We start from the raw sequence: 14607 nt of genomic DNA on the forward strand, positions 1-14607 counted from the left end.
GGGTGGGGGAGCCTCAGATTCCCTGCACCTGGCCGCCACTCCCAGCTGCCCTGCTTCCAAGAATGGGAGCAGAGCCCTTCACCATGGTCCCCGCCTAGCATGGAGTGGGCGATTAGATACCGACCCCACTCAACTTGAAGCATGCTTCCTGGACCCATGGTCTACTGACCATGTGACGTTGGCACTTTCTGATCATTTGCTGCAACAGCACAGGGTCTCTGAGTAGATGCGACACCTTGTTTTCTAACAGTCTCTTAGTGGACCCAGCATAACCCACCCTACCTTTGCCCATATCCCAGGGAGGGGCTTTGGAGACCTGAGGGTGGGCAAGTGGACTGAAGCCTGAAGGGGCTGCTAACCTGGGCCAACCTGCAGGGCACTGGTGTCACTAGAGTTGGTGTCACCCAGTGGGGTAACTCATGGTGTCACCCCTGCATGGACCTGCTCCTGTACCAGACCATACAGAATCCTTAGTAATGTTTTTTGTACTGATGTCATTCGTAAATCGTAATTCCTGTATATCACTCCTTCATTTCCTTTAATTACTACTTCATTCTCCAAAAAGTTATTGCTATAGGTTCACAAATACTACTTACCACAATACTGTAGCTAAAACACCAGAAAATGTGACAAAATCAGCAACTATAAAAACACAGGCAGCAACGAAAACAGCAGTTTTAGTGAGTGCAGATGAGACCACGTGACTCTGAGTGTCACTGAAATTGGGTAATAATGACAGCCCTGACCGAAGTGCATTAGAAGGTTCAAAAACTAAATGAGCATACAGTTTTAGCCTTGTAGGTATATTGAGACATGTCAGCTGGGCTTACAAAAAATGTTTTTGTTGCTATAACTAACTACAGGAATATTTTTCAATGTATGCTGAGCAAATAATCCAAGAAGCGGAACACAGCATCGGGAGTGGAGGAAGACTCATTAACAACCTGTGTTATGCAGATGACACAACCTTGCTTGCTGAAAGTGAAGAGGACTTGAAGTACTTACTGATGAAGATCAGAGACCACAGCCTTCAGTATGGATTACACTTCAACATAAAGAAAACAAAAATCCTCACAACTGGACCAATAAGCAACATCATGATAAACAGAGAAAAGACTGAAGTTGTAAAGAATTTAATTTTACTTGGATCCACAATCAACAACCATGGAAGCAGCAGTCAAGAAATCAAATGACGCATTGCACTGGGCAAATCTGCTCCAAAAGATCACTTTAAAGTGTTAAAAAGCAAAGATGTCACTTTAAGGACTAAGGTGTGCCTGACCCAAGCCACGATGTTTTCGATCGCCTTGCACGCATGTGAAAGCTGGACAAGGAATAAGGAAGGCCAAAGAAAAATCGATCCCTTTGAATTATGGTGTTGGTGAAGAATATCGAATATCCCATGAGCTTCCAGAAGAATGGACAAACCTGTCTTGGAAGAAGTACAGCCAGAATGCTCACTAGAAGTGAGGATGGTGAGACTTTGTCTCACATACTTTGGACATGTTATCTGGAGAAGGACATCATGCTTGGTAAAGTAGAGGGTCAGCGAAAAAAAGGAACACCCTCAATGAGATGGATTGACACAGTGGCTGCAACGATGGGCTCAAGCATCACAACAATTGTGAGGATGGTGCAGGACCGTGCAGTGTTTCGTTCTGTTGTATGTAGGGTTGCTGTGAGTCGGAACTGACTCGACAACACCTAACGACAACAGCATGGATATTTTTATATAAAATAATATATAAAAACACTGAAACACTGCACAAAAACCTTATAGACAGTCATTTTGGTGGCACCCCCTCTGAGAGTGTAACCTGGTGCGGTCCACACCCCCTAAACCCCCGCAGTGATGACGCTGCTGCAAGGGGCATTGGCAGTCCCCCCCCCACCAAATCTGGGACGCTGCTCCGGCCCCTCCCTGAGGGCAGGAACCACCGTGGTAATAATGTCACCATCCATTGAGCACTCACTGGATACCACGCCTGGGCTGGGCTTCCTGCATTGTCTGACCCCTCTCACCACCTCTGGGAGTGGATGGATTGCCCGTTCTCCCTGTCTCGTCTGACCATACTGGCCTATTCTCCCTGCCACAGCTCCAAAGCCTATATCCTCCCCAGTGCCAGCCCAGTGCCTTACCGCCTCCACTGAGAGCAGAGCCTCTGGGGGTAGGAAGGATGCAAACGTACTTTCAGACTCTAGAACATTCCCCATGTGGATCAAATCCAGGCAAGCCAGGATTTTCCGAATTGGAGCATGTTGAAGCCCGCATGCACAAGAGTGTTGGGATATGCAGGCCAGAGCACAGAGCACCATCTTTGTTTTCTAAAAATACTTTCAGCTCTGCAAGGAGGTGGTGGCAGACTGCATGTTTAAACCTTGTGTGATTCTGAATCTTCTACCCAAGGCAGGATTGCAGAGTAAAGCAAAGTGTTGCGGAGATGACTATTCATTCCAACCTAGAGCCTTTCTTTATGAAAATGCCCTATCTTGATAGGGTCAGTAGCTCGGGGGCGCAGAACTCTGCCTCAGAGTTCCGAGCTTCCTCATGTGTGCTCAAACTAATGATGCCTAGAAAAATCCTCCAGGCAAAGTTTCTCCAAGCCAGGGGAAATGGGATGAGAAGATACTATGTTTCTAGGTAAAATACCTCTACAATGGCCCAGGAAATGGTGAGAGATTGTTACACAAATGGACTCACCTCCAGGCCACGTAACATGCCCTTCCTTGGTACCCTCAAGTCTGGTGCTCTGTTTGTCTAGGGAAGATTCTATGATGAGGGTCCTCACACCCTTCACTTGGGGTCTGTTTCAAGTCTTGGTTCCAGCCACTGGCAGGAAGAGAGCAATTTCATGTCTGCAGATCATCAGAAAATACTTTTGTTAAATGATGTAAATGAATAAACAAATCCCAAATGCTTCATAGTCTCCCCACCCGCCATACTATACTTCCGAGAACAGAGCCTCTTCCGGAAGATTTAAGCATATTTACAAACTCTTGAAGAGCCTTCTAGGAAGAAATCCAGGCAAATACCCTGGATTTTTCATTCACTACTCATGAAAAATTTAGTACAATGGGAACAAACACTTTTACCTGGAACTGCATAAGAGTTAAAATTGACAAATACTACAGTTTGTGTTAGCTGCTGAAGATGTTTTGTGGATGCATATGTTGCAGGAGCCAATTTCTCCTCCTATAAAAATCTATTGGAGTTCAGGGGTTGTAACTGAAAATGGGCTTTGCAGTTCTATATAGTCATTATTCTGATGCCGAGCCATTGAAAAGACCGATCTATTTTGTTATCAACAGGGCATCTGACAGCAGCCAAAGTAGCTCTGTAATATCCTCATTCACACTGGAGGTGCTTTGTAGGTTTGGATTTCTTGCTCAGACAACTCAGCACAAAGTTTAAATCCTATTGCAAAATTACCATCCTGGTGTTTGCACCTCTATGTGAGAAAAATTATCCCAAATTCAAATGTGTGAAAAAGTTGGATGGCATACCCTTTCAAAGTCACAGGGCAGGACCACTCAAGGAGTCTCTAGGGGAATTTACTTAGTTCAACTCACTGTTGACTACTGAGTAAATGCCTCAGACTTGGTCAAGTTAGATGTTAACATGCAAATTTTTATCCAGTGAAAATGTAATGAATTTCTGTCCAGTGGAGCAGATAAACCCATATGGCTTTTCGGTTATTGACCTGTAAATATCTTGGTTCTCAAATGCTCTTTTGACGGGTTTTAACATCTTACCATTAATACTCAGAACTTGGAATGTATGAAAGTATGAATCAAGGAAAATTGGAAGTCATCAAAAATGAAATGGAAGGCTTGAAAATCGATATGCTAGGCATTAGTGGGCTGAAACGGACTGGTTTTGGCCATTTTGAGTCAGACAGTCATATGGTCTACTATGCCAGGAGTGACAAATTGAAGAGGAATGATGTCGCATTCATCTTCAAAAAGAATATTTCAAGATCTATTATGAAGTAGAATGTTGTCAGGGAGAGGATGATATCCACACACCTCTAAGGAAGACCAGTCAATACGACTACTATTAAAATTTACGCACCAACTCCTAATGCCAAGATGAAGAAATTGAAGATTTTTATCAACTTCTGCAGTCTGAAATTGATCAAACATGCAATCAAGATGCATTGATAATTACTGGTGATTGGAATGCAAAAGTTTGAAACAAACTGGAAGGATTGGTAGTTGGAAAATACGCTCTTGGGGAAAGAAACAATATCAGAAATCACATGATAGAATTTTGCAAGACTAACGACTTATTCGTTGGAAATAATTTTTCAACAGTGTAAACGATGAATATCATGTGGACCTTGCCAGATGGAATACACAGGAATCAAATCAACTACATCTGTGGAAAGAGACGATGGAGAAGCTCAATATCATCAGTCAGAACAAGGCCAGGGTCCTACTAAAGAGCAGACTATCAATTGCTCATATGCAAGTTCAGGTTGAAGCTGAAGAAAATTGAAACTCTGCGACAGCCAAAATATGACCTTAAGTATATCCTACCTGAATTTCGAGACCATCTCAAGAATAGATTTGATACATTGAACACTAATGACTGAACACCAGACGAGTTGTGGGATGACATCAAGGACATTGTACGTGAAGAAAACAAAAGGGCATTAAAAAGATAGAAAGAAAAGACCAAAATGGATGTAAGAAGAGACTCTGAAACTTGCTTTTGAACGTCAAGTGGCTAAAGCGAATGGAAGAAATGATGAAGTAAAAGAGATGAACAAAAGATTTCAAATGGCAGCTCGGGAAGACAAAGTAAAATATTATAATGACATGACCAAAGACCTGGAGTTAGAAAACCGAAAGGGAAGCACATGCTTGGCATTTCTCAAGCTGAAAGAACTGAAGAAAAAATTCAAGCCTCGAGTTGGAATAGTGAAGGATTCTATGGGGAAAATATTAAATGACACAGGAAGCATCAAAAGAAAATGGAATGAATACGCGGTCACTGTACCAAAAAGAACTGGTTGACGTTCAACCATTTCAGGAGATAGCATATGATCAAGAACCAATGGTACTGAAGGAAGGCGTCCAAGCCACACTGAAGGGAATGGCAAGAGGAAAGGCTCCAGGAATTGACAGAGTACCAGCTGAGATGTTTCAACAAATGGATGTGATGCTGGAAGCGTTCACTCATGTATGCCAAGAAATTTGGAAGACAGCTACCTGGCCAACCGACTGGAAGATCCATATACATGACATTCCAAAGAAAGGTGATCCAACAGAATGAGGAAATTACCGAATAATATTAATATCACATGCAAGTAAAATTTTTCTGAATATAATTTGAAAATGGATGCAGCAGTACATTGACAGGGCAATACCAGAAATTCAAGCCAGATTCAGAAGAGGATGTGGAATTATAGATATTATAGCTGATGTCAGATGGATCTTGACTGAAAGCAGAGAATACTGGAAAGATATTTACCTGTGTTTTATTGACTATGCAACGGTATTCGACTGTGTGGATCATAACAAATTATGGATAACATTGCAGGGAATGGCAATTCCAGAACACTTAATTGTGCTCATGAGGAACCTGTATATAGACCAAGAGGCGGTTGTTCGAACAGAACAAGGGGATACTGTGTAGTTTAAAATCAGAAAAGTTGTGCATCAGGCTTGTATCCTTTCACTATTCTTATTCAGTCTGTATGCTGAGCAAATATCCTGAGAAGCTGGACTATATGAAGAATGGAGCATCAGGATTGGAGGGAGACTCATTAACAACTTGTGATATGCAGATGAGACAACTTTGAAGAGGACTTGAAATGCTTACTAATGAAGATCAAAGACTACAGCCTTTAACAGGGATTACACCTCAACATACATTGTTGTTGTTAGGTGGTGTCGAGTCAGTTCTGACTTACAGGGACCCTGTGTACGACAGAACAAAACACTGCCAGGTCTTGTACTATCCTCACTATCATTGTTATGCTTGAGCCCATTGTTGCAGCCATTGTGTCAATCCATCTTGCTGAGGATCTTCCTCTTTTTCGCTGACCCTCTACTTTACCAAGCATGATGTCCTTCTCCAGGGAATAATCCCTCCTGATAACATGTCCAAAGTATCTGAGACTTAATCTTACCATCCTTGCTTCTAAGTAGCATTCTGCGTGTACTTCTTCCAAGACAGATTTGTTCATTCTTTTGGCAGTCCACGGTATTTTCAATATTCTTCACCAACACCACAATTCAAACGCATCAATTCTTCTTCGGTCTTCCTTATTCATCGTCCAGGTTTCACAAGCATATGAGGCAATTGAAGATACCATGGCTTGGTTCAGGCACACCATAGTCTTCAAGGTGACATCTTCACTTTTCGATACTTCAGAGAGGTCTTTTGCAGCAGATTTGCCCAGTGCAAGGCATCTTTTGATTTCTTGACTGCTGCTTCTAAGGTTGTTGATTGTGCCACCAAGTAAAATGAAATCCCTGACAACTTCAATCTTTTCTCCATTTATCATGATGTTGCTTATTGGTTCAGTTGTGAGGATTTTTGTTTTCTTTATGTTGAGGTGTAATCCATACTGAAGGCGGTGGTCTTTGATCTTCATCAGTAAGGCTTCAAGTCCTCTTCACTTGCAGCAAGCAAGGTTATGTCATCTGCATATCACAGGTTGTTGATGAGTCTGCCTCGAATCCTGATGCCCTGTCCTTCTTCATATAGTCCAGCTTCTCGGATTATTTGCTCGGTATACAGATTGAATAGGTATGGTGAAAGGATACAACCCTGATGCACACCTTTCCTGACTTTAAACCACATAACATCCCCTTGTTCTGTTCGAATGACTGCCTGTTGATCTATGTCCAGGTTCCTCATGAGCACAATTAAGTGTTCTGGAATTGCCATTCTCTGCAATGTTATCCATAATTTGTTATGATCCACATGGTCAAATGCCTTTGCATAGTCAATAAAACACAGGTAAAAATCTTTCTAGTATTCTCTGCTTTTAGCCAGGATCCATCTGACATCAGCAGTGATATCCCTCGTTCCACATCCTCTTCTGAATCCAGCTTGAATTTCTGGCAGTTCCCTGTCAACATACTGCTGCAGCTGCTTTTGAATGCTCTTCAGCAAAATTTTACTTGCCTGTGATATTAATGATATTGTTCGATAATCTCCACATTTGGTTGGATCACCTTTCTTGGGAATAGGCATAAATATGGATCTCTTCCAATTGGTCGGCCAGGTAGCTGTCTTACAAATTTCTTGACATAGAAGAGTGAGCACTTCCAGCACTGCATCCATTTGTTGAAACATCTCAGTTGGTATTCTGTCAATGCCTGGAGCTTTGTTTTTCACCAATGACTTCAGTGCAGCTTGGACTTCTTCCTTAAGTACCACCGGTTCCTGATAATATGCTACCTCCTGAAATGATTGAATGTCGACCAGTTCTTTTTGGCATAGTGACTCTGTGTATTCCTTCCATCTTCTTTTGATGCTTTCTGTGTCGTTTAATATTTTTCCTATAGAATCCTTCAATAGTGCAACTGGAGGTTTGAATTTTTTCTTCAGTTCTTTCAGCTTGAGAAATGCCAAGTGTGTTCTTCCCTTTTGGTTTTCTATCTCAAGGTCTTTGCACATGTCATTATAATACTTTACTTTGTATTCCAAGCCACCCTTTGAAATCTTCTGTTCGGCTCTTTTACTTCATCATTTCTTCTTTTTGCTTTAGCTACTTGATGTTCAATACACAGGAATCAAATTGACTACATCTACGGAAAGAGAGGATGGAAAAGCTCAATATTATCAGTTAGAACAAGGCCGGGGCGGACTGTGGAACAGACCATCAATTGCTCATATGCACGTTCAAGTTGAAACTAAATTAGAACAAGTCCACAAGAGCCAAAGTCTATCCCACCTGAATTTAGAGACCATCTCAAGAATCGATTCGACGCGTTAAACACTGATGACTGAAGACCAGCCGAGTTGTGGAATGACATCAAGGACGTCATACATGAAGAAAGCAAGAGATCGTTAAAAAGACAAGAAAGAAAGAAAAGACCAAAATGGATGTCAGAAGAGACTCTGAAACTTGCTCTTGAACACCTCAACATAAAAAAAAAAAAAAAAAAATCCTCACAACTAGACCAATAAGCATGGAGTAAATATTGAAGTAATAAATGGAGAGAAGATTGAAATTGTCAAGGATTTCATTTTACTTGAATGTACGGTCAACACTCATGGAAGCAGCAGTCAAGAAATCAAATTACATATCACTTTGGGCAAGTATGCTGCTAAAAGAACCCCTTTAAAAAGTTAAAAAACAAAGATGTTGCTTTGAGGACTAAGGGGCACCTGATCCAACCCATGGTACTTTCAACTGCCTCATGAGCCTGTGAAAACGGGACAATGAGTACGGAAGACCAAAGAAGAATTGATGCCTTTGGAATTATGGTGTTGGCGAAGAATATTGAATATACCATGGACTGCCAGAAGAACATACAAATCTGTCTTGGAAGAAGTACAACCCGAATGTTTCTTAGAAGCAAGGATGGTGAGACTTCATCTCCTGTACTTTGGACATGTTATCAGGAGGGACCAGTCCCTAGAGAAGGACATCATGCCTGGTAAAGTAGAGGGTCAGTGAGAAAGAGGAAGACCCTCAGCAAGATGGATTGACACAGTGGCTGCAACAATGGGTTCAAACATAGCAATGATTGTGTGGATGGCGCAGGACTGGGCAACATTTTGTTCTGTTATAGATAGGATTGCTTTGAGTTAGAACGGACTGGATGGCACTTAACAACAACAACATCTTACTGCTTCCCTCATCAATTAGTGAGTTGTTTGGGCACCTCTTATATAGGGACAGTGGGCATCCTTGCCTTGTTTCCTGATCTTACTGGAAATACCATTAAGTAAGTGGCTGGTTTAGGACACATATATTTCTTCTATCACTATAGATTTGCTTTGGCTGTTCTTGAACGAGTATGTACTTTTGAGTCTAGTTCCTGTAACTCAACCTAATGCTTTTGAGGTTCATCCATGTTTTTGCATCATCAGTAGTTTGCTCTTTTTATTGCAAAGTAGTGTTCCATTGTATCACTGTATGATTATACTAAACCAGAAAAAACCGTCAAGTCGATTTGGACTGATAGCAACCCTATAAGACAGAGTAGAACTGCTACATAGAGTGTCCAAGGAGCGGCTGGTGGATTAGAACTGCCAGCCTTTTGGTTAGCAGCCTGAACTCTTAACCACTGTGCCACCAGGGCTCCATGATTACAGTACAATTTGTTTATCCATCCTCCAGCTTTTAGCTGTTATGAGTAAAGCTACTATGTACATTCTCATTCAAGTCTTTGTGAACATACCAATTTCGACTGATAAATACCAACAGAGGAATTGGCTGGTTCATAGGGTGGATGTATACTTACCTTTATAAGCAACTGCAAAACAGTTTTCCAAAGTGGTTGTAGCATTTTACACTCCCATCAGTAGCACATAGAGTTCCAGTATTTAGTGTTTGCTGGTTGTGTTCACTGTAGCCATTTTGTTGTTGTTGTTGGTTGCCATGGAGTCGATAGGTTCCCAGTATACAATGAATAAAACACTGCCCACAGCCATTCTAGTGAGTGTGAAATGGTATCTCAATGTGGTTTAATTTGCATTTCCCTGATGACTAATGATGTTGAGCACATTTTCATATGTATATCCTCTATCTCCTTTTGTAAAGTACCTGTTCAAGGCTTTTGCCCATTTTTAAAAACTGGATTTTTGATTTGTAGAATTTCTTTATATATTCTGGTTAGAAGTCCTTTGTCAATGTTCTGTGAGTTTTTTTTTCTATCACTCTGTGGCTTGTCCCTTCATTTTTTAACAGTGTCTTTCAATAAAGTCCATTATCAAGTTTTTTTCTCTAACGATTACTGTTTTTATGTTCTATCCAAATCTACCTACCCCCAAATCATGCAGATAGTTTCTTCTAAGCTTTATGGTTCTAGGTTTTATATTTAGGTTTATGATATATCTTGAATTAATTTTTGTGTATATAATGAGATAGGATCAAGGCTTTTTTTTTTTTTTTTTTTTTTTTTTTACAAATAATTAGCTGTCTCAGGAACATTTGTTTAAAAGAATTTCCTTTCCCCATTGGATTGACTTAGCACCTTGGTTGAAAATCAGTTTGTCTATCCTTATATCAATGCTACATTGTATTAATTGCCATGGCTTTTTATAGTAAGTCATGAAGTCTGTTACAGTTTTGTTCATCTCTAACAAGATTGCTTTGGCTATTCTAGACCCTTTGCATTTCTATATAAATTTTAGAATCAGCTTGTCAAAATCTACAACAAACAAACACAAAGCAACCCTGCTGGGATTATGATTAGGATGGCATTATACCTATAGACTCAGTTTAGAGAGATTGGATATTTTCACTATATTGAACCTTTCAACCTATGAACATTGTATTTCTTCTCTTGGTTTATTTAGGTCTTCTCTCAGTAATGTTTTATAGTTTTCAATATACAGGTTTTGCATATCTTTCGTTAGATATATTCCTGGGTATTTTATGTCTTTTTGATTTGAGCCTGGAGTTTTTTTGTGGGAGGGTTTTGATTACAAATTCGACTTGTTTAATAGACATTGGGTTATCTAGATTTTGTCGTTCTTTTATCACTTTTGTTAATTTGTGCTTTTTCAAGGAATTTGTCCATTTCATTTAAATTGTTTACTAAACATTATTCTTAATATGTCATCCTTTTAATAGGATAATAACATGTTAAGAATAATGTAGGATCTGTAATAATGGACCGTTTTTGATTCCTGGTATTAGCAGTTTGTATATTTCTCAATCAGTCTTACTAGGGGTTTATCATTTTTTTTCAGTCTTTTCAAAGAACCAAATTTTTACTTTGTTAATGTTCTCTATTATTTGACTGTTTTAAGGAATTTTTACTGATTTTCCACTCTTTTTATTTTTTTACTTCCTTCTGCTTACATTGGATTTAATTGGCTCTTATCTCTCTACTTTCTCGCTGAGAGATTATACGCTTTTTTGTTTTGTGACATAACCATTTTAATCCACTGGGATTTGATGTTGATTTTTCTGTTTATATATAATTTCTAGTTCATTTGTCTGCATTCTGGTTATGCCAAGGACATGGGTTTCTGCAGTTTCGCTTGTTCTAGTTATTGTCCTCCCTTGGCTTTTAGAATGTGTGGGAGTTTGGGTTTAGGTGGCTGCCATCATCCTCTGCTGTCTGTCAGTCTCCAATATCAATATTTTAAAGGCTCTTAGATACTGAGATTTAAAAACTATGTTAGAAAAATTGGCAAATGATGTGCCAGGCAGTTTACAAAAGAATAGAAATTACCCGTGAATGTATGAAGTGTCTTTTCAATCAATAGTAATCAATGAAATGACAATTAAAATAATGGTAAAATATCACTTAAAAAATTTTCAAAGATTAAAAAAAAAAGACACGATGCCTAGGATGGTCGATAATCAGGGAAATGAGTATATTTTTCTGCTGATGACTACAATCTTCATGGAAGTTAATTTACAGCTGAGATATTTCTGGATTAACTGATATGCTGTCTGGGATTTGCTTCAAAATAATTCAGTATGGGGGATAGAGATGAGACAAAATTAGACATGAGTTGATAATTGTTGAGGCTGGCTGATGGGTACATGGGGTTTAAATATACTGAATCCACTGTTCTTTATACTTTTGTGTATGTTGGAACTTTTGCATGATAAAAAGTAAAAGCAATTATGTAGCTGAAATGTGGTATCCAAAGGATATATCTTGTTTTTCTATAATTCAATCTACTTTATTCTGCTTTCCACCTGGTGGTGGGGAATGGAGCCAACTCTTTGCCAGGTCCTTGTGCTCCCCGAGGGGCTGGAGAGGGCTGGGGTGCTCAGAAGTCTGCCCAGGCCCCTCTGCTTCGACCTCCCTCCTTCTCCCAGCCACACCACAGCATCAAGGTTTGCTGGGCCCTGGGCTTTGCCCTGCGTGTCCCCCAGTCTCTCTCTCTCAGCTCCTACCTGCCTCAGGGTGCAGCCCAGAGAGAACGGGGTCCAGGGCCCCCAGAAGAGTCTGGTCGGGAAGTGGGGGCTCGAGAGGGGCGTGAGTCTCTGGGGAGTCCTGGCCATACCTGTCTGCCAGCCTGGCTGTCCCTTCTCTGCCTCATGTGTTCCCCATGCCCACCCCCACCCCCCACGTGGTGCCATCCCCATCAAGACTCCTGGGCCTCACAGGCGTCCCCTTGTCCCCCCGAGGGGCCACGTGCAAATCTGCCCTCTTGGAAAGTGTCCTGCATCTCAAACGACCTCCCATTTTGTACCACTCTCCTCAGAGCCTCAATGGGCAACTCAGCCTGCCCTCGGTGCCGAGCCAAGCCTTGAACTGGTGGCTTTCAGGGCAGGGGGCGTAGACAGTCAGGGAGGAGAGCTGGTGAACTCTGGCCCTGCAGGGAATGGGGGCCGTGCCCTTCTCCTCCCCCCTGCCCCTGTCCTCACTGGCAGAAGGTACCAGGTGGTCCACACAAGGAAGGAGCACCAGGTCCAATGGGAACAGACCCTTGTTCTGTTTATTGCCACGGGGCATCTTGTGTTTGAAAGGAAGCGCTGGGGCTCAGCAGGTGTGTTGCCAGTGGCAAGGGGGGACAGGGACTGAGCTAAGAGCTGTGCACAGCAGAGAAAGCCCAGCCCGTGCCGGGAACACACAGCAGAGAGAGCCCAGCCCGTGGGGTCTGCCGGGAATGCACAGCAGAGAGAGCCCAGCCCGTGGGGTCTGCCGGGAATGCACAGCAGAGGGAGCCCAGCCCGTGGGGTCTGCCGGGAATGCACAGCAGAGGGAGCCCAGCCCGTGGGGTCTGCCGGGAATGCACAGCAGAGAGAGCCCAGCCTATGGTGCCTGCCAGGAAGAGCCCCTGATACCACCTGCCAGACTGTCCAGGTGACACCATGTGATGCCAGCCCCTTGGAGTCCGTGTGCAGACCCCGGTTGGGGGTGAAAAGTATAGACAGTTGTGGCTCCCTAGACATGCAGCTGGCCTTCCTTCTCTCTGGCGGACAAGAGCCTGGAGCTCCTAGGGGAGGTTGCAGCTGCCCTAGGGTCCAGCATGTGGCCTGTGAGGTGGAGCTGGGCCCGCCTAGGGTACCCAGCCCCCAGGGTCCTGGCCACACACTCCCCAGTCACACCCCATGGCCCTTAATTCTGGCTGCAGCACTTCAGGGCATATGCCAGGCATTCTGTGGACACCAGCCAGTGTCCAGGCGGGTCCTGGAAGGGGCATGAGGCTCGGCCTGTGGACCAGAGACGGGACCACTGGGAGCCAGGGCAGAGTGAGAGCAGAAGGGCCAGCATAGTCAGCCCGAGGGGGCCCACATGGGCGAGGCCAGAGTGTCTACTCAGAAAACAGGAGCTGACCTGTGGGGTGGCCGGGCCCGCGTCCAACTCACTTTTTGATGATTATGTGTACTTGCCATCAAAATAAGGAAAGGGAGTTATAGACCAGTTTTACTCCAAACAGATCATAACTCCTGAGTGAAGTTAATTGGGTCTAAGAGTATATGAAAAATAATCACGGTCACATGGGGTTTACACCAAAGATGTAAGAATGATTCAACCTATCAGTGCCATTCACCACACTGATAGACTAAAGAAAAAGCATGTGATTATTTCAGTAGACACAGAAAAAGCATTTGGTAGAGTCTACATCTTTTCATGACAAAAACGCTCTTAAAAAAGTGCCCCAAGATATTGTATAGAAGAAAGTGTATGAATGGGAAAAGCCTCCATAGAGTAAAATAAAAGTTTTCTCATTTTTGTCTGTTTCATGCACCCCTGGCATCTCAATATCTCATCGTGATGATGTTTATAGTTTATAAAATATAAATTTTAAATTCATGAGCCAAGTCTTGAGCCTTACACCATGACCAAGTCCCCATACCGCCTGCCACATTGGGACCTGTTACAAAGTGGTAATAAATAAACAATGGCGGTCCTGCAGGCACAAATGCGCACTACAGAACAGGAAGAAATGGTCGAAGAACTTAAACAAAAACGCTGTTTTCACTTTTACATCTCGGGTGATGTCATGAATGTCTGCAGGAGCCAATCTCAATTTTCTCTGTGTTTTTTTCAGTCTCTCAATGGCTTTGCCCTGGTGGTGAGCGCAGAAGGGATGATATTTTATGCATCAGCAACCATTGTGGACTATCTGGGCTTTCACCAGGTAAATGAAGCGAAAATAGCTTTTCAGTCTGTTAAATTTGTAATTGTTACCCTTGTCAATGTTTATTGTTGTCAAGGTTTAAAAATCTTTCTAAGTTTTTCTTATCACTTAACTTTCATCAGATAGTGATTTCCACCCCACCCCTCCAGCCTTAGTCCAGGGTGTTTCTCAGGGTCTGGGATCAAGCTACAGTGAGAGGCACAGCAAGTGTGAGTGTGGTGCCGAGTGAGAGGCGTGGTGAGTGTGTGGGGTGTCCGAGTGTGGTGCCGGGTGAGAGGTGTGGTGAGTGTGCGGGGTGTCCGAGTGTGGCGCCGGGTGAGAGGTGTGGTGAGTGTGCGGGGTGTCCGAGTGTGGTGCCGGGT

General features: G+C 42.6%; 1 protein-coding gene across 1 annotated transcript in view; it reads left to right on the top strand.

The window, feature by feature from the left end:
• The window catches only part of AHRR (aryl hydrocarbon receptor repressor), a 103856-nt gene that overhangs the window by 64534 nt on the left and 24715 nt on the right, over window positions 1-14607 (top strand). Inside the window, exon 4 of the mRNA XM_012556635.1 lies at window positions 14156-14245. Coding sequence (XP_012412089.1) covers window positions 14156-14245 — 90 coding nt within the window. The remainder of the gene's footprint in view (window positions 1-14155; window positions 14246-14607) is intronic.

Source organism: Trichechus manatus, unplaced genomic scaffold (genome assembly GCF_000243295.1).
Source record: "Trichechus manatus latirostris isolate Lorelei unplaced genomic scaffold, TriManLat1.0 scaffold00072, whole genome shotgun sequence".
NCBI classification, from domain to species: domain Eukaryota; kingdom Metazoa; phylum Chordata; class Mammalia; order Sirenia; family Trichechidae; genus Trichechus; species Trichechus manatus.